Source organism: Tympanuchus pallidicinctus, unplaced genomic scaffold (assembly GCF_026119805.1).
Source record: "Tympanuchus pallidicinctus isolate F22 unplaced genomic scaffold, pur_lepc_1.0 scaffold21, whole genome shotgun sequence".
Taxonomy (NCBI): Eukaryota; Metazoa; Chordata; class Aves; order Galliformes; family Phasianidae; genus Tympanuchus; species Tympanuchus pallidicinctus.
In genome coordinates, this window is record NW_026294733.1 from 9,925,647 (window position 1) to 9,947,264 (window position 21,618).

The 21,618-nt window shown below is 43.2% G+C and overlaps 1 protein-coding gene across 6 annotated transcripts in view; it reads left to right on the forward strand.

The window, feature by feature from the left end:
* KCNIP1 (potassium voltage-gated channel interacting protein 1) overlaps positions 1-21,618 on the forward strand; it is a 302,655-nt gene that overhangs the window by 252,784 nt on the left and 28,253 nt on the right. Inside the window, exon 1 of one of the 6 annotated variants that reach the window (XM_052684937.1) lies at positions 11,637-11,867. The exons of the other annotated variants lie outside the window; for them this stretch is intronic. Within the exon in view, the coding sequence (XP_052540897.1) occupies positions 11,759-11,867 (109 nt within the window). The 5' untranslated portion in view covers positions 11,637-11,758. Of the gene's footprint in view, positions 1-11,636; positions 11,868-21,618 lie in introns of those variants that run through there. 6 annotated transcript variants of the gene reach the window in all.

The following is a 21,618-nucleotide window of genomic DNA, read 5'->3' on the forward strand; positions in this document are numbered from 1 at the left end:
CACACCTCCTGTCTGGGCCCTAAAACATACTTGGGGCATTCTGGTTTCTGTGACTTGGATGTGGTTTTGCTTCTCTCCAGCTGAACTACAAGGCTTCCCAGATCTAAAGCTAACATTCGTCTCTTCTGTCTCTTTGTGACTCACAGTTGGCTGGTAGGAACAAGCAAAAGCAGGCACTGGCAGCCTATTAGTGGTTAATGGGGTAGAGTGATAGACAAGTTGACGGCCCAGCAATAACTGAGGAGTACCAGGAGGGCAGAATCTCATAACAGCATTTCAGGCAGGCAATCTTTGAACATCAAGAAGAAAATGTCCATTCCAGTAACAAAGCAGTGCTGACACATTTACCCAAGAGAAGAATAAAGGGGACAGAAATATGGCTTTATTCTCAAAGGACTATTAGTACAAGTAAGTGTATTCAGGCAGCATGCGAAGGTGCAGAAGAGGACTGTGTGTGCCTCCCTGCCCTGGTCATGTTGATGGTTCTGGTGCTCCTGCAGCCAGCCGCCACCAAACTGCATTGGGCCTCTGCCTTCCTGACTGTTTGCTTTTGATACAAAGCATGAAGAGTTTATCCTGCTCCTGTGCTGTGGGGCTGTATGTGTGAGTGTCTGCATCCTTTCCTTTCTCCCCACTGAGGGAGAGGTATTAAAGAAATAGCTCCTGTTAAGGCTCAAACTCAGCTCTGACAATTCATTACAATGCAAGTTGGAATCTTTCACATCTGTATAGCTTGGTTTTCCTTTCAAGTAAAACCCTTGTTTAAGTTTTGTCAGTTACATGTTTTCTGGCACGTTTAATTGATTGTCTGTGCTTTGGAATGGTAGCATAGAGACCAAAAACAAAGCCTAAAATGATGTGCAGTTAAATCCAACTGAGTGTCTGTGCAGTTAGCATCACCATAAACAAGTAACAACTGCAGTCCTCAGCTGACGATGAATTTTAGGCTGCTGTGTGGTGTTTCCCAATCTGCAGTGCCTAATGCCCCTTCTAAGCACAATTACTGCATAAACTGAAATGAATGTTTTGAATAAATATGCTAACTACGTGTTCTCTTTCTAGAATTATAGCAGTGAAAATTTAAATCCCGAATTTAGATTTGGGACAGTGCACTGAGATGATGTTTGTTGTTTCTTAGCAGGCTCTCCAGGCACTCTTCTGGTGTTCAGAAAGATGTATATGTTTCCCACTGGAAAGCAGTTTATGCCCAGGCCTGAATAAACCTAAATATTAATGCTTGCTAGTGCTTGGATGTCTGTGAGCTTATATCCTAACAGCTCCAGACTGCCTACTTGACATTCAGGAGAAGTACACAGGGAGACTTATTTCTGTGCATGTTAGCACAAAAGATGGTAACTCTGCAATGTGTGCAGCACACGAGATGCTAGAAAATTCTGTGATCTGTTCCGATCAATTCAGCAGAATACATGACAGTTTTCTTATATGCTTGTGTGAAATCAAGCAGGTAAGCTGAGTCTAGAGCAAACAGTGTGCCCTGGCCATTGAAGGGGCCAGCCATCCTGTAGGGGTGTACCAGGCTCAGCACTGCTGGCCTAGTGGAGCCTCCAAAAACGAGCTGCTCAGATGGTGGAGGGTCTGGAGAACAAGATGTGTGCAGAGTGGCTGAGGTCCCTTGGTTGGTTCAATGTTACTTCTTGTAAGAAGGCCTTGCAAGTAAAATGGCAAAACAAAGCAAGCCTAGCTTCTGTTCCAGTTGGGTCAGTCTGTGCCCAGTCAGAGGCCTAGCTTTTCTCACAGCTGAATGTTATTTAAAAACAAGCAAGCAAACAAAAAAAACTGGAATGGAGGGTAGAAAAAAAGAGGGATGTATTACCAGCCTGGACAATCCTGGTTTTTTCAAGCACATTAATCCTCGAGTTGCTCAGATGGTTGGATCTCCAGCAACAAAGAACTCTACGTCTCTTGCAAGAAGCCCAGCCTTGCAGAGTGATTTTATCTGCTGGAAGTTGTACTTCTGCTTTTCTTTGTATAGCAAATGTTTTACCTTCTTGCTTCATTGCTAACTGCAAGAGGGTACTGCTCAGTACTTCCTTGCTGAAGAAGAAACAGTTGGGTGCTCTGTTTTTACCATCTCTGGAAGTGGCTGAATAGTGATATATCTCTGGCATTTATATCAATAGTTAACTTCTTATGTTGCAACTGTGGAATTAGCAATGCTAAAACACTTTTGTTGTAGTGTGTGGTTTGACAGTGATTGACAAATGAATTAACTACAGTTAGTTACTGTGAATGTAAAACACCAAAGGATAGAGCAAGCTCTAGCCAAGGGTTTGTAATGCACTGAAGTGTTTTGTATTTTAGACTAACTAAACTGTCAACTCCAAAACCTACAGACATAATTTGGCATCAGTGCTTTGTTTTGGGTTTTGTCTTGCTGAAAGAGTTCAGAACTGCCCAAGTCCTGGCAGCTGAAACATCCTTTCATTTAATGTAAGTGCATTACTTTCTGGGCCTGAGCTGTGAAGTGTTTGAGCAGTAGTGTGGCACCCACTGATTTATTCAAATGGATATTTAGTTCAATACTGGTAATTAAACATTGTATTTTTTTCCCACAAGGGTGTAACTTGCAATTAACAAGCTGCAGTTTAATTATACTGACAGGGAAGGAAAGTAGTGTACTGTAGCATATCCCTTTCCTTTAAATAGAGTATGTCCCATTCAGCAAGCTGACAGGAATATTTAAGTAGACACAGTTCTGTGAAAGCATCAAATCAATGCTCTGGACCATCATAAACATATATGCTTAACTGAGCTCTGTGGGAGGGTCACTGCAGCACTGGGAGAGGTGCAGAGCTGTGTGATGCTGTGCATCCTGGCCCTGCTCTGGATCTGCCCGCTGCTGACTGCCTGGGAAATGAGCTCATGACACTATAGTCATAAATCTCCTTCAGTTTGCCTTTGTCCTTGATTTTCAGCTTAATTTGTAAGTGTAAATCTGCTTGCTGAAAATCCCTGGCACCTTCACTTTCCCTACTGCTGATTTCCATGCATCTAGTTAACTTTTGATGTGCAGTCAGCATTTTACATTGCTTCTTGATCCCCTCATTCCTTGAAGAGGTAGCCTATGGGTTCTGTAGGCTGTTTGTTTTTTTCCCTTCTCTTTCCAGCCCCCCAGTACAGACAGGCGTGGGCTGTTGGCGCATTGCTGCGTGGCAGCAACGTGAGCAGCAAGCTGGCTCCATCACTGAAGTCCAGCTTGGTAATTGAGTACTTAAAATACTCACATAAGGTCAGGGGCTGGAAGGAGGACATCATGCATGGCTATTGCTTAGCTTTAGCATCCTTTCTGTAGTTTGTCACATGCACCTGTATTACTGCTTATCATCAAGCCCTTTATTGGTCAGACCTCCACATTTCTATGAGTTTCAGCCTTGCTGTACTGGGCTGAGAAGCAGGGTTTATTGTGCTGCCACTAGAGGAGCAGGTACAGCACTGCTGTGAAGCAGGGGCAGTCTGTGTTGACTGCTTCGCAGAGTGTAAATGATGTGAAACTGCTGCCATGGTCCTAATAGCTAGCACTGTGCTCACAGTCCTCCATAAGTTCTCCCCCTTCCCTTTTCCCTTTCTTGTTGCCTGTGTTGTACTTTATACACTTGATATTATTTTTGGAAAACTTCTGTTCAAGGAGACATTCTCTATGAACTGACCTTTTTGTTCTTGATTTGTTTAATTGCGAAGTATTAATTACTGAGTTTTTTGCTGCTTGGACTGGGTTTCCAAACACTTCAGGGGTGATTTGAGATGATGAAGCATGTAAAACATTTAGTTTTGTACTGTTCTGTAATTTTTTTTGTGAATATATTAGTCTGATCTCCTATTAGTAATTTTTTGTGATGCTTTCTTTTTGTGAATAATTATGCAAATGAGCAATTAAATGAAGCCTCCTTTCAGGCTGGGGGGAAATAGAAATACAAATTACTGATGATAAAAACTGAAACGCAAGTCTTGTGTCGATGGTACAGTTAAGAAAAGATCTTAGCCAAGAGTCAATGAGGACATTGAAAGGTATTTCCTCTTGCAACAGATCAATAAGTGAAAAATATAGGCTTGCTTAATAAGCCATGTGCTTGTGGCTAATTCATTCCTTGAGGTTATTTAAAAAGAAATCCAGAACGTCATGAAGAGTGGTAAGAAAAGGTTGGTTAGTGTAACAGACAGGAGCAGCATTCTACAAGTGGAGAGGCGCAGTTCAGTGCTTAAGCTTGTAATGAGTATGTTTTAACCAAGGAGAATGAATGAGGTGATCCTTACTGGGCAATATTTTACATCATTTTCGTGTGAAATAAGATGGTGGTATTCCACTAGAGCAGCGAGGGATGCAGGGGAGGGTTGGAAATCTACCAAGCAGACTTACTTTTTAGTTCACTACTTAAAAGCTAAAGTGGGTGAGAAGCCAGTGCGTGGACTAGAGATCACCAGAGCTGTGATGATAACGTGGCTGACGAAGTTCTGTGCATTACTGCAGGTGGAGTGGTAATCCTACTCCTTATTATGTTCCCAGAACAATGGCAGCAGTGAGCTGCTTGTCACTGCTGGGTTGACATCGGTGCCATGATCAGAACTGTGTCTTGTGACACTCACTGTAGTTTGGAGGCTTTTCAGAGGGACGGATGTCTTCCTGGCTTTCTTCTTACTTCTCCAAACTTGTAGCTGACAAAACTCCCACAGCTCCAAATCTGCATTTCTTTACTGCTCTTTCATGGTTACTGGGATTCTGTTTCCCTTCTGACCAATGCTACATCTTACTCATCTCAAAGGTGTGAACTGTACCATCCCTGCTGCTATGTCCTCCTGGGCTGAATTGCATCTGAAGTCTGATATCCATCAAGTCCATGTGTGAAACATTCCCAAAGTGTATTTTCCCAGATGGTGACATTTTTAATCCTATTCTGCAGTCAGATCTGCAACTTTCAGAGGTGCAAACCAGAACCTTCCTTGCTTACTAATTAGATGGAGGATAGCCCATCCATGCTTACTGATTAGACCACAGTGGAAAACAGCCCAGTTGTTTTCTCCTCTGAAAGTGCTCTGTTACATGTTTTACAGTCTGAACTTTGAAAGAAATAGACGACTAGAATCTAAATGTTCTGCACCTTAGTTGAAAGTGCTTTGAGGTAAGACAGAAGCTTGTGTTGTTGGCATTAAGTCTGGCATTTCCTGGGGTAACAAAAGGATTTTGGATGGCAGCAATGAACTGAAGCAGCCTGCAGCCAAATGTCTTGGTCCATGCTCAGGATCTTTCTCTGAAGAACATGGTCTTGTCCCACTCAGTTTTGAGAGGTGAATCTTTTTCTGTCTCCTGAGTTGCACCTCCCATAGCCAATATGGGTTGTTACAATAATGGAGCTACCTGAGACTCAGAGGAATAATACAAATAAATGTATTGAGAGCTTTCTAACAAAACTAATACTCTAGTTGGAGGTAAAATTGGCTAATTTGCTAATTATAATTAATAAGCATTATAGTTAAGAGTACTTTAGCACAGGAGTTATTTCTGTGCTGAAAGTTCTAAACCAGTATTAGGCAATGGCTACTGCAAAGAGTGAAAGCCCAGAGTGGTCGAGACACAGCTCTTTGGATAGCTTGGGGGATCTCAACAGGAACCCTTGTTCTTGTCTTCCAGGCCACCTGCGTCTAAATCAGGAGTGATAACAGCTTGTATTTTGCCTTCACAGATTACAGTGTTATTCATCTCCTAACTTCCTATGTCAAGTTGAAATACTTGCTTCCAGGCCACGTTGTCAGCTAGAAAACATTCCTGGGCATTCATTTTAGAAAGCAAACAGCTTCTGGTTCTGTCCAAAGGAATGCTTCCAAATGTAGAACTGTCTACAAAGTATTGCTGATTGTCTCACATTTGAGACAATGCACTCCTTGACAGAGCAGCCTGTGTATTTTGACTGTGGGCAGCAGTTGGACAGCTTGGAGGAAGGCCAGTAAGATTGAAATAAGAAAAGATCTGGTCAGAAGGAGCATCTTGTCAGTTATTAGCAAGGTGACATAAAGGTAAAATTCTTGCTGGTGAAGCGTTTGAAGAGAAGAGTGCTCACATCCAAGTGTGGGCTCCAGGAAAGTGCTCAGCTGTGATGTGGAACCCAGTGCAGGTCAACTGGATGCGTGCTGGTGCTGTGGTGCTTCTTCTGTATGGGAATACAGCCCGTGGTTCAACTAAAATGTCAGGTTTTAGACTTCTGTGTGAGGTTTCAGAGTACATATAGCCTTAATTCAGTCCTTCCTAGATCTGTTGATCACATCACATGGTTTTAGTGTTCCTTATTTTAGGCTTGAAATACCCTCTTGTGCTGTGCTACCTTCTGACTTCTTGCTTCCTCTCACCTAATTTCTTCTCGGTGTGTGTCCTCAACTTTCATTGTGTGTTTGGAAAGTAGGACAAAGAAAAGTCTTCATGCCTTTCCCCAGCTCCTTTTGTAGTGTAGCAGGCATCAGTAAGCAGCTGCCAGTGGTTCATCCAGCTGAAGCCAGCTGCACTGCAAACACAAGTGTGGTGCTGGAGAACTGCTTGCGTGGCTCCTGGGAGCAGCCAGTGTCCTGCAATCCTGAGAGGCAGTTGGTGTGGGCTGTGGTTCTGGTGGCTATGCTGGTTTGCTTATAAAAAAAAAAAAAAAAAAAAAAAGTGAAGAGAAATAGGTGGAAAGTAGTTAGTAGGGAAGAAAGTAATGGAGCCTGTTGTGATTCCTGCCAGTGAAAGTAATGGCAGCCACAATTTTGTTTCTTTTGTCTGTGCTTTACTCCCACCAGTGATGTGTATTATTTACCAGTGAGAATAGTGCTCACCTCCTAGTATGAGCTCCAGGAATAGTTATATATTGTACTTATTGACAGGAATCTCTTCGAGAGAGTCCAGCGGAGGGCCACAAGGATGGCAAGGGGCCTGGAACATCTCTCCTATGAAGAAAGGCTGAGTGAACTGGTTCTGTTCAGCCTTGAGAAAAGAAGGCTGAGAGGGGACCTGATCCAGGTCTATAAATATCTAAGGTGTGGGGGGCAGAATGGCGAGGCTGGGCTCTTTTCAGTGGTGAGTGGAGACAGGACAAGGGGAAACAGCTGGAAACTGCAGCATAGGAAGTTCTGCACAAATGTGCACAAGAACTTCTTTACAGTGAGGTGACGGAGCACTGGAACAGGCTGCCCAGGGAGGTGGTGGAGTCTCCTTCTCTGGAGATGTTCAAGACCTGCCTGGATGCCGACCTGTGCGACCTGCTGTAGGGAACCTGCTTTGGCAGGGGGTTGGACTCGATGATCTCTGGAGGTCCCTTCCAACCCCTACAATTCTGTGATTCTGTGATTATGCTGCCCAATTTCAGATGGTGTGCAAGTAAACTGGTTCAAGTTGTTTCTTCAAGGTTGCATGATTCTTTCATTAGTTGCTGGTTTCCCATGATTTGCAGCTTGCCAGGAGGCTTGCTGGAACTTCAGCCCCTCTTTTCCTGGGGTCCTGAGCAAAACCAAGTCAGTGGTTTGTGGTACTCTGGGGTGGGACGTGCTGTCTGCTTCTAGCTGCAACCTATGGAGATGTCAGTAAGGCTGTATTTGATCACTTGCTGTGACCTTCTAGCAAGTAGGAAAGCCCTCAGAGTGAAGGAAGCGGCTTATTCATGTGAATCAGAAGAACTAACCAAGGGGAAACCTTCTGATGGAGTTAAAGCTGTTTCTGTTATGGTAGAAAAATATACAGTGTATCAGAAGGGGTGTTCATCTGCTGGTTACTTCCCTGAGCTCACAAAGGAGGAAGCAGCAGGCTGAGACCTGAGCTCCTTCGGTGTCATCTGAACCAAACCAATGGGGCATCTGTGGTTCGCCTAGCATTATGCAGAATGTCTCCCTAGTAACAAAATAACTGCTAATTAGCCAGGACTTAGAAAAACACTGATGGACAGCTGCTGGAGAACACAAACAGGATACAAGGCCAAACTAATATGCAGGCAGAGGGGTCAGCGTGGTGTGAAAGTGGTTGCAAGCAGGTAGGGCATTGAGCCTGTTGTTTCCACATGGCTGTTAGCTGAACTGGTATAACTGGGGTACCAGTCTGCCAATGACTGTGGTATGATTTTTTTATCATGATCTACAGTTATCTTTCACATAACTTGCAGATGACAGAAATTCCTTAGGGCTAGTCAGAGAAGTATGAGGGGGGAAAAAAAAGTGGGTTTCACCACATATGGTGAAAGGGGCAGATGAACCAGCTGACCAAGCCAGGCTGATTAAAATCCAGATGCATTAATATCGTTGTTTGGGTGTGTTAAAAATCACATCCAAGAAACAGCTGGTTTTCATTTTGGTCTGCTTGGTTGAAAATGAAAACAGCACTAATTCCCCACACACACCTGGCCTCCCTCCAACTTCATAATGCAAATTGTATTGCAGAAGGATATATGGAGTAGTAAATTCATATTTCTGATGTTATAGCTACCTGCAGTAGTACGAGTGATCTCATGATGTGTTTTTAAAATACGGCAGAGGTAGAAGAACTTCAGATCTGCAGTAGAAATAGATTTATGGCCAAGTAGCTGTGTGGGAAGGCTGTTCAGGACTGCCATGAAGAGAAGGAAGATCCATAAACACAGTTGTTCTAGAGATGCTTGAAATGAAGTGCTGTACGGGAAGAATCAATCAGATGTTCCGATTTATTCTTTATCTAGCACAAACACAAAGGAGTATTCCATCAAAGTGACAAACTTTATATCTGGGGTTTTATACCAGGCTAATCATAGAAAAACCATTGGAGTTTTTTAACAGGTGTGAGTAATGAGAAACTTTTGTGCTGTTTTTGTTTTAAAATGGAGCAAGGAGATGAATCCTCCTCTTTGGAAAGCATAAATAAAGTCCTAACAGCTCAGCCATGGACTATGGGAAGTTATTCTGTTTTGCTGTGTAGTTGCACCTTCATGTGAAACATCTTTCCCTAACCAATTTTAAAAGCTGACTGTAGATTACGTAGGTCACTGATGTGAGCATCACTGCAATTCTTTTATGACCACAAAGTTCTTTTCATTGTTTGTTGTTTTGATTGATCACTGTGAAGTTCTTTATGTTCCCACAAGGGGTGTGTGTTGTGCGTATCCAGCACAAACCTCGTTCACAGTTCATGGAGCCACTCAGCCCCTAATGCTGTATGTCAGAGTTGCATATGCTAGGCATTAGGAAGAACTGATGCCTGTTTTCATTCCTCTTTATCATTTTGCAAAAATGAAGCTGCTTTACTCCTTCGTAGGAAGCGTAAGTTTGTCCACATGCAACAAAGCAGCATTCTTTCAGTTGCTGTTCTACAAAGCTTGTTTTCAATGGCAACGCTTGAGTTTGTGCTCCTTTTGTGTGGTCCTACTTAAAACCATTTAGGCCCTTGAGTTATTCTCTCTGAGAATAGCAAGATGTATTTTACTGCAGGTTTTTTTCCAGTGTTTGGGAAGCATTCATCCAAAAGCTGCTGCAGATCTGCAGAATGTCTCTAGGCTGTAGAATATTTATTCCAAAGAACTCAAATTCTGAGTCCAACTATTTGGCATTGATTCAGCTGGGTTTTTCCTTCGTTCCATGAGCAATTGAAATAAAACACCTCATAAGCTCTTATTTAATATTTCTATCTCTTGTCAAATGTTGGTGGAACTCTATTTCAGTGCAGATTTCAGTTGGAGCACTGTACTGAGGATCCTTTATCCAACTTAAATCAGAATCAGTTCCTCTCAGCTCAGTACTGTTGTAGAGAATGAGTGCTGCTGTAAGTAATGGGCCAAGGTAGGAGGGAACCTTCTGTTGAAAGATGCTGTCTTAGATTATATCTTAAAGTGGTAAGAACGCAAGGGTCTACAGAGTTTGTCAGCAGTAAGCATCTGTAGCCAATTCTGTAGTCAGTCACTTGTGATTTGTATGATTAAATAGCAGTAGAAAGCTAATAAGGTTTAATTAACCACCATAACATCAGTGCGTGGCTGCTTAGCTGGAGGAACCTCATGTTTTATCTGTTGGCACCCAACAGCAGTTTCTAGAAGTCAGCACAATGCAGTGCTAACGTGTCCCAGCAGAAGGAAATTCCAGTTCCTGGGTTGGTAACAGGCAGCTGATACTGGGCCAAATGACTAGAAGGAGGGAAGCTTTAGGAAATGAGGAGAGGGAAACAGCCTCTGGGCAGAGCTACTGGCTGCAAGGTGATTGCCATAGAGACATGGTGGTCATGAATGGAAGAAATCCCTCTGCATTCTTTCCCAGCTGGCTGCAAACAACCATAAGTGGCATCATAGCCAGCCCAGCAATCAGGGAAATGACAGCCTAATGTGTTAGATGCTACACAGAACAAAAGAAATTGTTTGGCTTAAAATGTTCATCAATAGAAATAACTTTGTTAACGTGCTGCTGAGCTCTGCATAGGTAGAAGCCAGTGACAGAACACGCATGAATAATGCAAGCATGATTTTTTTTGGCTACCTGCATATAGAAACAAAGTTCAAATTCAATTAGTATTCTGTACTTAATGACTCAAGTATGTATGAGTACTCTGCACCTCCAGCCTGACATTAATATGAACAGTTTTTGGCAATTGAGTGTTTGCATGATGTGCAGGATCCCTGTGAGGTTCTGGCCCGGATGTTATGTTCAGTGGGAACTTAAGGCAGAGAGGCAGCAGGGTGCTGGGGCTGCTGGTGGTGTGGGGACAGTGTGAGGAAAGTGACAGCCTTGGTCCTGTGCAATAAGAAAAACATTGGCAGCCTCTGTCCTTCTGGAGATCCTACGTGGGACGTACCAGCATCTTCTACTTAAAAGCGTGCTTGAAAAACATGGCTTTTAATGGTGTTGCAGTCTTGCAACTGCTGTCCTGATAAAACACCCATCCTGCTGAATACCTCCACAGATGAGTAAACAACAGAAGCATGTAATTGACTTAACTTGAAAACAACCTGCAGTGTTACCCTATGCAAGCAGCCCAGTGAAATATAGTGAAGATGAGCACGTGTAAAGCACAGTAGTTTATCTTACTTAGCTGCCTGCTGAGGCTGCTTGTTCCAGGCCAGCAGTGATCCTTCCCAGCATCTGCGTGTGTGTTATGCTTCCCTGGGTGAGCTGCTGGGCAACAGCAAGCTTTTGGGTCCTCTTGATGGGTGCCTATGTGTCAGTGGCAAGTGTTTGCTGTACCCCAATACGTCAGAGTGGCATTGTGTGCATTCCCTGCTTGTGGAGTAAGAGGAGGATTAAAAAAGGGAGAAATTTTCCATCCCTACAGTGTGCCATGTTCTATGAATACAGAAAAGACACTGATGAAGAGGCTCAGAATTGCCAGGATTACCAAGAAAATCCCCAGTGCAAAAAATTGACTGGTATCCCAGGTACTTATAGCAATAAGCATCATGTGAGACACCAACTGTGGGTAGGAGCGCTGTGTTAAGTTGTGCTGGGAGAATATTCTCTTGAGAGAATTACCCTAAAGTGAAAGAAAATAAAACCATAGGTTACTGTGGGATGTTGAAATTGCTTGGATGTTTAAAAGATGAGAGAGGGGAGGAAAAAAAAAAAAAAGATGAGCAGGAGAGAGAGGGGAAGAGGAGAGCTGGGAAAAGGGGAGAGCACGAGAGACGGAGGGGAGTGCGAGGATAAGGGGGAGAGGATCTGAGCCGTGCACTTGGCTGAGCATCGGGAAGGAAAGCTTCCAACAGAGGATTTCTCAGCTTTAGATGCCTGCCGACTGTTTGCAGGCACGCTAGCAGGTATCTGCGTGGTGCCCTGAAGGATGTGGGCTGAAGGCGAGTCGGAGGGACTGCAGACTTTGGGCATTGTGGTGGTGGTGTGCTCCTCTCTGAAACTTTTGCACTACCTCGGGCTCATTGACTTGTCGGACGGTAAGAGAGCTTTCCCAGTTCTGCAGCTCCTGTTTTGGGGTGGGTTTCAGGGAAGGCAGTGTGAGCAGCAGGTAGGCAGAGGGAGGAAAGTGTGGTCTGTCAGTGTGCTGGCTTCTCAGGGTTGTCTTCATCTGTGTTAGGAATCATACAGACTGCCGAGAGGGAATTGGGCTTTGTGCTTTACTGGGGACATCCATTTGCTTTCAGTGGATTATAACAGCCAGAGAGGATCTGAAGCTGTGATTTTTGCTTTGTGTGTTACCTTATCTCATTTTCTTGATTAGTTTTCCTTGCTAACTTTTTTTCTTTCTTGAAATCAAATTTAATGCCAGCCTGGGAGAGAAAAATCTCTGTTGGGATAATAAAAGTACAGCTGACAATTTGGTGCATGAATACATATTTTTACCTGTAAAAATAAATAAAATAGTAAGTAAAAAATAAAATTAAAAAAATGACATGTACATCAAATTAAAGATGCAGTGGAAATAAATTCTGAATGTGAATCAGAAAAAGCTTTGTGTTTGTTCCGGCCGCTTCAGTCAAAGAACCAGAAGCAAACCAACCTTTTTTTTTTCTTTTACTGCTTATGGAGAGGGGAGAGAGGTTTCTGTTTTCAAGTGCTGAAGTGGGGAGTTTGGTCTCTTCATCTTTGCAGTGTAACAAACTTGAAGAAGAAGGCTTTTCTTAAAAGTGAGGAAAGCGTACGTATGTCTGAAATTAAGTGAGCCATGGTGGTTGAATTATTTATTTGTAAGGGGATGGATGTATCAGAGTGTCACTGTGAGTTTCAAAAGAGAAGAACTTACTGATAAAACAAATGAGATTTTTTGGTTTTTAACCAAACCGATCCCCACAACTCGCTGTGTGTGTTCGTAGATCGCTGACTGTACCAAGTTTGTTCAGGAGAGCATCAGCCATGGTGAAATACTGATAGAAATCCCTGTGCTACTTATTCATGTATCTCCAAGCATGGGTTTGCTGAGGCTGACAAAAGGTAGAGGTGATTTGTTTGGCTGGGAAAAGCAAGGAGAGATGGAGTTTCTACCTTGCCACCATATCGTTGGTGCTGCCATGTAATTATAGGAATCCTCCTGTGGGACTTGGGAAAAATATGAAAACTGGCCTCAATGCGAGCAGTACTTACACTATGAGAGGAGGCAAATTGTTATGTGTTTGTTATTATATGTGCTGGTATTCCCTGTTGCAGAATGGGCGTCACAGGAGCTTTTAGCTTACTCTTGGAGTGGCACTGCAGTTCAGTTGTGTACTTACAAATAAATTAAGATACCTGGCAATAATAACTAATTCCAAACAACAGCAGTAGAAGTGCTGACCTTAAAAACTAGCTGTCAAGTCAAATGCTGAGGCAGTTGCATTGCTGCCTCTTTAACAGCACAAACACTTGTATCCCTTCTTTCCAGATCTCATTACTATAATTCTGATGTCTGCACTCTTCAGAGCAATTGCTTTCCCCTGAAGATTCTCCAGTGAAGTCAAATATGTGGCAGGTGGGAAACTTGTCTGCTCACAGATGAAATGAGCAAAAGTGAGCAAATAATCCTAAATTACATTTGCTGAGCAGCTCGGGACGTGTGTGTTTGCAGTCATCAGTCAATCACTCGATCCATTCAAGTGTAGAAGGATTTAAGAATTTTCTCAGCTCCTTCTAAGGGAGCACTGTAATAATTACTGATACGCATAGTGCCTGATAGCTGCTGCTCTTATCTGACAGATCAGAGCATGACTATCAACCTTCTGGGCTTTGAGTTTTTGCTGGAATTTTTTTCTTGCTGCAGAATAGTTCATTTTGAGACCAAGACACATTTATTTGATATTCATTAAACTATAGGATCTTGTGTTTTTCTCCTTCTGACTCTTCACTTGTACTGGGAATTAATAACTTGTATAAGTAGTAGTACTGACATAATACAAGTGCTTGTTAATGGAGTGCAATGCAGATTTCAATCACTAGGAAATGCTTAAAGATGGCATTACACTCTTGTTCAATGGTCTGCACAGCTATAATTGGGAAGGCACAGTGGGTGTTTATATGTTATCATAGAATCCTAGAATGGCCTGGGTTGAAAAGGACCACAATGATCATCCTGTTTCAACCCCTGCTACGTGGAAGATCACCAACCACCAGACCAGGCTGCCCAGAGCCACATCCAGCATTGAATGCCTCCAGGGATGGGGCATCCACAATATACTATGTCATAAACATTTCTTGTATATTTATATTCACTAGAAATTATTTCTCTTTTTACTTGCAGAGGTAGAGGAGTTCTGTGTGCTGTCTCAGGGCTGTGTGTAGTAACACTAAGATGAGGTGTAGGAACCAGTATTAAACTCCATCTTCTGGAGCTGACTTACTCCTTTGTACTCCTCAGAAAAAGCTGAGTGCTAGTTCTTCATTTGTCTGACAGAAGAAGCAAGATGTGTGAAGAGGAAAGCAGCAGATAGAAGCTCAGGAGATGTAGAATTTCAGAAGTCTCTGCAGCTGAGTGTGTTTGCAAAGCTCCCCTTTGGTAGCTATGTTCTAGAGGTGAGGCCTGGCTCTTGCAGATGCTTCATTTGAGGGATTAACAAAATGACTGAAATGAGACCTGTCAGTGGCAGTTTGCATCTCAGAGCAGAACCCTGTTGGGCATTTTTTTAACAAAACATCAAGTGATAGAATATTCTTCTGATTTTTTTTTTTTTTCCCCCTTAATCTTTACGTCCCCCTTGAAATGCAGGTGGAGCAAGGCTGTCTGAAGCTGTACCCTAAGGCTCTGCTGGAGGAGCTCAGATGAGATGAGATGTGCCTGCTGCAATGTCTATGCTTTCCAGAACTCTCCATTAACTGGTTCTGTTTGATTCAAACCAAGTGCTGGAGGTGGAATCAGCATGCACTGAAACGTGATTAGCTAAAGGGAAGTTCTTAAAAAGCACAGGACGAGTTTTTTGTGATCTTAATAGGTATAGAAACATGCAAAACTCACTGCTTTTTTATGCTGAGCTGTCATTGTTTTCTCTTTGGGTTCTGTGGCTTCTGGCTGTGGCTCCCTGCTACTCAGTGCTGTGCTGGGAGCCGCTCAGTCTCACGAAGCTGGAAGCAGCTCCTGACACACAGCCACATCCCAGGCAGTGAGCTGAGTCCAAGCTCTGTGTCCCTCAGTGTAGCAATACATCCACAAGCAATTGAAGTCATTACATGCCTTTTGGGAAAACATCTGGGGGAATTCTGTATTAACTTATGGCTGGGGAACAATAACCTTCCCTGTAATGCAAGAGTTGGTTCTGGCTGTACATCTGTTTTATGAGTTTAGCTCAGCTTCTTTGCTGACCATCCGTCCTCCAGAGACATATGAAGCATTCATAAATCATCTTTCTTCAAATTAGAGAGATGCAGAGCATCTGCACACTGTGCTGTTGGACTAGTTCAGCACTGACACAGTAACACCTGTAGCAAGGTACCAAATCCAGAAGATAAGTGGAGTGAAATGCATCTTTGAGTGCACTGATCCTCTCAGTGTGTTTATATCAGCTCTTTGAAAGGGTAGATAACAGCAGGACAGGGAAATGGCTTTAAGTTGAAGGAGGAAAGATTCAGGTTGGATGTCAGCCTCAGCACAGTGTGCCTTCAGTATAACCAAGCCAGCAGGTTTCCCCACAGTGATTTCTTCCCTCTCTGAGGGTTCTGAGCTGTGCTGGTGCACAGGGTTTGGTGCTGGGGAGCTTCCTGGGGTTGGTGTGATAGAGGCTGCAGCTGCACACTGCTATAGGAGGTCACTTCTGTGCCCCTCCTTCACTTATTTCAGAGGGAAGATGATTATTCACAACTATGTGGGGGACTGAAATGAGAGGTGTTAAAGAAGTGCAACTGCTGCTTACAGCACATCTGCTCAGAAGTACGGGCTGGTGGGCACCTGGGCTTCCATGCTGTGTTCTGCAGGGCCCTGTTACTGCGGGATCCCATTGCTGCTGTCTTTTGTGATGCAGCTCATCCTGTCACTGCCCTCAGGTATGAATTGCTGGCTTTTGCTAAGCAGAGGATACCTGATGGCAGGTGCTGGCTGGATCATGCTGCTTATGAGTTTTCTTTCCTCATGTTTTTCTGCAGTGTTCTATAGCACTTCCCTACCTCGATGTTCTTTTTTGTTTGTTTTTGTTTTAGTCATAGTATAGTGTAGTGTCATAGTAGCAACATAGTACAGTTTAGTCATAGCAAGTATAGTGCAAATTAAGAAAGTAAGAACATTCCCTATTTTGAATACTAGGGAATGAAAAATAAATGAAAATGTTCACGGAAGTTCCAGAGAAATTACCTCCATTACTTTATGCACCTGCTTCTGTGGCAGAGACTATAAAACTTCTTTTATGGCAAAGACAGAAACCTGTAAAATCTGTAAATGGATGTCTGCTTATATTTTTAAGGAAAAAGTGTTTAGCCTCAAGGATTGCATGGTCACACTTTCGAGTGCCTTGTTAGTGGTGTAGTGGAACATAATGTGCTGCAAACACACTGCTGCAGTGAAACTGCTTCTCCACCTGCTCGAGTGGAGTTGAAGACACGGATGCTCAGGCATATTTGCCTTTATAATTATTCAGCTTTTCTTTTAAAAAAGCTGCTCAACTAATAATTGTAGGTTGTCCTTCTTGAAATATCCAAATTTCTTTGAGCTTTCAGGGTGTCCCCTCTCGTATTGAGCTCCCCTGCCTGCCCTGTGTGCAGGGAGCTGCTGGCTCCCAAATGAGGCTGTGATGAACTTTGTTTGCTGTGTTTGATCTTCTGTTTCCCTGCCTGGTGGCATTTGCTAGTGCCTAAGGAGTCTCTCCAGATTAGCTCTGACAGCCGCCTCTGTGGCTTTCCTCAGCTTCAGCCTTGCTAAGGAGAAGGAGAGAGTTTGACATGGTGGATTAATTGCAGTCATTCTGCTCCCCAAGGAATTTGTTTGTGCCATTGCTGCTCCAGCACTGTAGCAGTCAGCATCCAGCACTCCTTCAGACAATCAGTTCCAGCCTGTAGCTCACAGGGGTTTGTTTAGCAGCAGAGATTGTGCCACAACCCTCCAGATCCATGGGGTGATGCAGTTAGAAGCTGTAATTATTCATGGCTCTGTTTACAAGAGCGTGCTGCCCTGCTCAAGCTTGGATGTTTATCATAGCTGTCCTACTGCTGACCTTTCTGGTGAAACAAATTTCTTATTTGCTCACAATGTCGTGAAGCTTCACACTTCCTTGCTCCTCGTTTAGCTCTGTGTCTGTGTGAGTAGAACTGCTGTGTGCATTTGTGGCTCTGCATGCCGTCTCCTTGTGGTTTCACAGTTTGGCTCTGGTACTCAGGTTGGTTAGCACCTACATCAGGTACGTATGGTTTCCACTGCAGTTGCAGCTGTTGCTGCCCTTGCAGGGTTCTGCCTGGGCTCCCTTGCAGCGCAGCTGTATAAAACCCTTTCGTTTGCACCTTGTGCTCATGTCCCTTGGCTGCTTGTCAGAAAGTTGTTAGTGCTTTACAGAGCTGGGCTGGAGGTTGTGCTCTTTCAGGTCTCTGCCCTGCACCAGTCCCACCCTCCCAGATGGTGAAGCTGCTGCTCTTGAATTTCTATGATTAATACTTTATTTGCACTTCTGTTATCGCTTGCACTGTCTCCCGCTCTGGAGGGGAGAGTTAAGTACTTGCAAGTGGAAAATGGCAGAGTATCGTGTCCCCCAACCTGTCAAGATGTTTATTGAAAAGATTATTATAGGTACTGCGAAACACAGTCATTTCTATGGAAAACTGTATCTTATGAATTCCCTGTTGATGGTATTTCTGGAATTGTTTTAACCTTTTCCAACGAGGAAGGAAAGCAAAACAAACTCCGCAGTGCTGGATCTGATGTAGAGGCTAGCAGCTTTTTCCACATTGATTTTTTTATTTTTTTTATTTTTTTTTTCCTGTTTTCTAACCAGTTCTCAGCAAAAATCATGTGATGCTTCTATAGAAACACATTTCTTCAGGGATACTGAATCATGCTGAAACTGGGAAACTTGACAACCTTTCTTGACCAATTCAAAAAAAAGCATTTACTTTGCAAGTTAAAAGTTGGATCAGTGGGTATAAATATCCCATACCAAATGCCATCCAGCTATCTTTGGGCTTTTTCCTCACGTTTTCATGGTGATCACTGCTGTTTGGCCAGGAGAGTGACTGCATTGGCCATGCCTAGATCAAGGGATGACCCCAATGGGGTCCTACTTGATCCCATTCTCCTGTTTTGCTGCTGAAGCCTTGGGAGCTGCCATCTGCACAGCTGCCCAGCCAGCTGCCATGCACCTCACTGTCCACCTCACAGACCACTTTTCTCTCAGCTTTCAAAGGAGATGGCAGGCCAGAAGTATTACTTTTATTTCATTCTGATTGTGTTCTTTTACAAATCAGCAGCCTCTGTTATTTATGAGAACCTAAGTGTAATTATGGAAAAAACTACATTGTCCTGTAATGGTTCTCTCTCCTTTAGCTGCTTGCTATTTACAGGACAAAATGGAATATCCTGCCTTTGCTGTTTTCATGTTTTCTTCCTCCTTACATCATGTTCTAGCTGTAATTGCTGACATAACTCTTAAGTTATAGAGTGGTTCAGCTCTTACTTCGTGTTCATGCATTTTTCATATATGGCTGTGAGGAGAACGTACACACTGCCCATCCCAAACTACTGACAGCTAACTGTAGGGCAACAGGAATACTGAGAAGATGAAGAATGCCCTTTCTCCTCCTTTGTGCAACAGAATCATGCCCCCTGTGTGTACAATTCCTGCCAAAGTAACCATCTCTGTAGGCGTTCAATCTGAGGTCTATAAAATGTCAAGGGACATCGACAGGAATGTAAAACAGCCTTCACAGAAGAAGTGATCTTTGATTTTTATTTTTTCCCCCCTTCAGCGTTAACAGTTCAGAATTAGATAAAAGTTTTATTTCTCTTTCTTTTGTGCAGTAGATGTTCAGGGTGCAGCATGGTGAGCTGTTGTCTTCAGGAAGCATCTCAGCACCACTGGGCCCTTCTTCAATAGCGAGCATTGCAGAGCAAAGCAGTGTTGGCGTTGTGCTAACCTGCAGCAGCATAGTGGCTAACAAACCTTGGATTCATTCTTACTTATATTGCAACAAAAAGCATGCATCAGGGCCCAATGATGAAAGACTAAGCGTTGAATTAAGACTGATAAAACAGCAATGCCTTGCCATTCCATGACTTTTAGCTGTTAGCTCCCCAAGTACATAAAAGTGCAATGGCACATGAGTGCTGGTACCTACTTACTTTTCCTCCCTTCCGTCTGGCCTGTCTCCTTTCAGACTCCTTCCTTAAATTGATCTTTTGGCTGGGTGGAAGGATATGGAAGAGATTGATACGCTGTAGCCTATTTAGAATGATGTTCAATAAGATAGCATAAACTTAATGGATATCCTCAGTTTCATTGCGAGGATTTTTGTTTAGTTTCTTTCTTCTTAAAGGTAAAATGCATAGATAACAAGCTGCTTCAGAGATTTCCAAAGTGAAGGATTTTAGGCTTTATTTAAGCTGTGTTTTCTAAACAAAATGGTAACATCATTAAAGATGTCATTGTGTGGGGGGAGGGGGAGGACAACAACTTATATCCAATCTAACTCTCCCCTGTTTTAGACTGAAACCGTTTCCCATTGTCTTGTCACAGCAGACCCCACTAAAGGCTCTGTCCCGTTTTTTCCTACAGCCCCTTGAGATACTGACAGGCCACTATCAAGTCACCTCGAAGCCTTTTTCTCCCCAGGCTGCACAGCCCCAGCTCAGCCTGTCCTCACACGAAGGTGTTCCGTCCCTTGGATCATTTTTGTGGTCCTCCTTTGGATGCTCTCCAGCAAGTCTGTATCTTTCATACTTTGTCCCTTCCCCTTTGAGACAAAACTTTCTCTGATGGATTTTGGAATAAAGAGCTATTGCATCATGTGGAATTCAGGCAGGCGTGTGTATCACTTGTGTGCACACTTGTGCTGCATGGGCATAGTTTCCAGATCAATGTAATAAAAAAGCAGCAAACAAAAGCTTCTGAAGGTTAAAGCAAGAGACTTTACGTATAACCTGGATTTCATCTTCTTAGGAAGCTTCTATTCCAAATACCACAGCATCCAACTTGTGTAGCATCAGCTGATGAGAGATTGCCCAATCTCTGGTTGTATTTACTAATCATCAGGTAGAGGGTAGATGAAATGCTTCATGAAGCACATTCTCACCAATGCATTCAGTTAAAATGCATTGGTGAGTTAGTGACAGGTGCTGGAAAAAGTGTATCTTGATGTGATAGACTTGACTTCCTTGCAGTAAGAGCTTTCAAGGGACTAGAAATGGGTGCGTGTTGATCTACTTCTGTGGTGAAGCTGCTGAGAGGCCTGTGGGCTGCTGCTGGAATGGATGTACAGCACCAGTACAAGGGCTTTGTCAGGAATGGATTTAGTGACATCATGTCTGTACAAATGTCCTCTTGCAAGACTTCTTTTGGCGGAATTGGGTGTGCAGAAGGGTGTAGAATATTTCTGAAGCGGTTGAAGTGCTGGCTGGTTTCATCCTGGAAGGACTGACGTTCCTTCAGTTCACTACTGAAGATGCCGTCCTTTCTCTCTTGCTGAGTAATTGCTTGTGTGCATTAATAATGCACTGATTTTCTGAAGGTGCATTCCAGAAGTAACTTGGTTTGTGTAGTGATGGTGCGATACTGCGTTCTGTCTGTTCTGATGGATGCCATGTCGTAACTCCTTTCTGCACAGCAGGCATTGGAGCAGCACAAGGACTGCATTGGCAGGGGAGGGCTCGGACAGTTTCACACGCCTGCAATGGCTGTTCAGCTTAACGTCTAATGGGGCACATAGCAGAAAGGTTGGCTGGTAGGTGGAATTCAGGATGAGGTGGGAAAGAGCTGCTTTTCAATCCTTTCTGGCTGCTGGGCGGCTTGCCGTGAGCTCAGTCATGTCAGTAAGGTGAAGATCAATTCCTAACTTAGTTTCTGTACCTGCTGAAAGTTTTTCTGAGTTTTTCTTTTCCATTCTGCAAACACAGAGCTTACATAACATCTACTGGTTTGATTGTTTTACTTAGCACTGGTAAAGTGCTCTTGGGACACTATTTAAGTGCCTGTTTCTTTCCTTGATATCAACACTAGCAGAAACAACAGTCAAAATAAAAGGGATTTTATCCGTGCAAAGCCAGAAATGAATAATACCTCACAGGGAGCAGTTCTTAAATTCTGTTAGTGTCAAATATGTTTCTGCATTTCCACTGAGCTGTGAGATGCTAATCTCAGCTTTCCTTGTGGAACTGAAATGTAACAGAATTTGGGGGAAGCGTGGCAGCTACCCGGGCTGGGTGCAGCACAAAGGGACCTCATGTTCTGTTGTGAGTTAACGTACAAATAATTGAATGTCTCTGTATATCCTTCAGCAGGATGTGATAACATTAACAGACGTATCTATGTTTGGCTAAAACTAGTCTCTGTTTTTCCATTCCCCTCTCCCATTTCTAATCTTTTTTTGCTGAAAATTTAATTCATATCCCAACAACTCCATAACGGTGTAAATAATTTATATACACTAATTAGCTGACTGGAAGATGCCAAAAGCCATTCATTTCATCAATCCTAAAATTGTACCTCGGAAATTAAATCAAAGCACTCTGCGGTATTGGAATTGTTACGAACTTAAGATGGTTAATAGCATAGAAAATGGATTTTGCGTTGCTCTGCTTTTATGGACTGCAGGATC